The sequence below is a fragment of the Arachis ipaensis genome, chromosome B02, assembly GCF_000816755.2.
Source record: "Arachis ipaensis cultivar K30076 chromosome B02, Araip1.1, whole genome shotgun sequence".
In the NCBI taxonomy this organism is placed as follows: domain Eukaryota; kingdom Viridiplantae; phylum Streptophyta; class Magnoliopsida; order Fabales; family Fabaceae; genus Arachis; species Arachis ipaensis.
This window is the reverse complement of record NC_029786.2, coordinates 92,778,715-92,781,654: the sequence shown is the minus strand read 5'-3', so window position 1 is coordinate 92,781,654 and position 2,940 is coordinate 92,778,715. Positions and strand designations below refer to the sequence as shown.

Here is a 2,940-nt window from a genome sequence, read left to right as displayed (position 1 = left end):
AATGACACAAATGACACATAATGGTAAAATCTATATATATATTGAAATGAATAATTATACATGTATTTGTACTCTCAGTTATATAATATGTATTTGTACTCTGTATTCATATATTCCTGTAAAATGGACTTGTTATTCCATTATTTAGATTATATAATATGTCTTTCATACATGTAAATGTGTGTTGTCACTGAAATTTGACAAAAGTTTTAAAAATATTTCTAAGTTTTATTTTATTTCAATTTTACTCTAGAAATTTTCGATTTGCATCAAATATATTCTTGGTGGCTAAACTAATTTAACAACAATTTCATAAGAATAGTGGTCAGATATATTTGATGCAAATTCAAAACTTTTGGGACAAAATTAAAACAAAATAAAACTTAAAAGTATTTTTAAAACTTTTATCAAATTTTAGAAATAAAAAATATACCTTATCCTAGATTTTTACTATGCTAGTGTAGCATATATATAATTTTGATTTTATGTTTTGTTTGAGAATGTTAATGATTACCTTTTGTAACAATATTTGATGAAAAAAATAGTCAATATGAAATTTAACCTAAGATCTAGACAATCGCAATGTCTTTTATTTATTTTAAGAACTAATACTTTATAAATTAAATATTGGAATTCAAATTGAATTGATGGTGTACTAAGGTATTACAAGATGACTAAACAATAAATTTAGATAGTTACATCTAAAACTAGATCTAAGGTCTAATTAATTGGAGTTGCTTGACTTTCAGGTGGAGCTAATAGAAGGGTCACAATACCTAGGTCAACCACTTCCATTCTCACTTACCACATTGATTTGGATTGAAGTTCTAGTGATTGGATACATAGAGTTCCAGAGGAATGCAGAGCTTGACCCAGAGAAGAGGCTTTACCCAGGTGGTAAGTTCTTTGACCCATTGGGCCTTGCTGAAGACCCTGAGAAGAAGGCCACGCTTCAATTGGCTGAGATCAAACATGCTCGCCTTGCTATGGTTGCCTTTTTGGGCTTTGCTGTCCAGGCTGCTGTAACTGGGAAAGGCCCACTTAACAATTGGGCTACTCATTTGAGTGACCCACTTCACACTACCATCATTGACGCCTTCTCTTCCTCTTCTTGAGCCTTTGTAAATCATCATCATCATCTTCATTAATATAATATTGTGTATTTATAAAACTCGTATTATGACTTTGGGTTGTAAACATTTTACTTAGCTGTATAAGTGCTTGGGGAAACGGTGAGTGAGAATTGGAGGGCTAAGCTATGTTTCTCTTAGATGTTAGTATGATCTTATTATATACATAAGTTTAATTAAGCACGAAATAAGGGCAAAAGAATTCGGCAAAATATGAAAGATAAAGTTGAGATATTCATAAATGATTAAATGTTATGGTAACTGGTAGAAAGTATGATAGAGACCGTGAGAAGAAAATTCCGAAAGTAGAAGAGATTAGTTCCCAGCGGAGAATAAATTAGGAAAAATGCAATGTTAGACAAAGATTTTGGTTGAGCTGCCATGCACATCATTGGAAGTTTGTAACGAAGATATATAGGATAATAAATAAAGATAAGATAAAAAATAAAACTAACATAAGAACAATAAAAGCTAAAATTGTGGTGGAATTTATGTATTCTGTTGGGTTAAATTTATAGATTGGTGTGAGATTATTTTGTTGTTGTCATGGGCTCATGTGGACTAATGTAGAAGAGTGGTTTAATACGCCACTGCAAGCTGGTGGATGAAAGATGTCAATAATTCACAACTTAGATAAGTTCCGATAAAATGGTTGAGGAAGACACGTGCGATGCGATAACGTAGATGAACATGAGTGTGGCTCCATGAGGCAGAGGAAGAGAGAGATGGAGCTAGGGCTGTCAGCGGTAGAAACAGAAAAGGATATGTGCGCTTGAGGGAGAGCGCAAGCAACGATCTTCAGAGAGCGCATGGAGGCGCATGCAATGCAGAGGAAGATAAGGGAAGAGAGAGGCGCGGCGGAGCTACCGGAAGAAAGCGCGGGCGGAGCTGCTGGAAGGAAGTGCAGACGAAACTGTCGGAAGAAAGTAAAAAATACATATAGGCAGTGTTTGAATAATGTCTTTGAGACACAAATACATAGATACAAATACACAGTAAGACAGACACAATATAGACAATTTTTTTTATGATGATGTACATGACCCATTGATATGAACCAAATATCATATTTACTCCTGTTACTGCAACACCATTATCAGTATTATTTTCCACCATTATTGCCATGAATTTTTCAACCTCAGTCTAAATAACTATGAACTATCATCAAAATCTTTAATCCAATAATCAAATCAATAGTTCTTTTTTATATATAAAAAATTAAAACAGAGATTCAAGAAAAAAAGAAACTTGAACAAGATATATCCAATGAGAAAGAATAATGGGAGACAAAAAAAATACATGAAGTAAACACAATTTGAAAAACAGATATAGAGATAGTGAAGACAGATCTATATACAGGAAGAGACAACGGAGACGTTAGCGCTGGCACGAGCCAACAGAAGCAATGGAAGCGTTAACGCCGGCACGAGCCAACAAAGGTGGATGAGGGTAGATCTGGAGGCAAGGTGAGGCAACAGACGCATCGACACAAGCGACGGAAAAGAGAGGCGGGCCAAGGAAGATCTGGAGGCAGCACGACGACGGTGATGACGGAGGGCGAGAGGGAAGCGGCACAACGATGGTGACGACAATAACGGTGAGAAGGAGATGGGAGGCGACGGAGGAAGAGAGAGAAGGCAAAAGAGAGGCGGACAAAGGAGGGAGGTGGTCGCGACGCCGGTAGCGGTGGGGGTGACAATGGTAGAAGGAGAAGGCGGATGTAGAATGGAGGTAGGAAGGTAGAATGAATTGGAGAAAAAGAGAAAAATGATGGGGTTAGGGTAGAGAATAAAATTTAAAAAATTTGTCT

General features: G+C 36.0%; 1 protein-coding gene across 1 annotated transcript in view; it reads left to right on the top strand.

The window, feature by feature from the left end:
• LOC107625738 (chlorophyll a-b binding protein CP29.2, chloroplastic) overlaps positions 1-1,270 on the top strand; it is a gene marked incomplete at its 5' end in the record, with an annotated part of 3,256 nt that extends 1,986 nt beyond the window's left edge. Inside the window, 1 exon segment of the mRNA XM_016328442.2 lies at positions 750-1,270. Within this exon segment, the coding sequence (XP_016183928.2) occupies positions 750-1,115 (366 nt within the window). The 3' untranslated portion in view covers positions 1,116-1,270.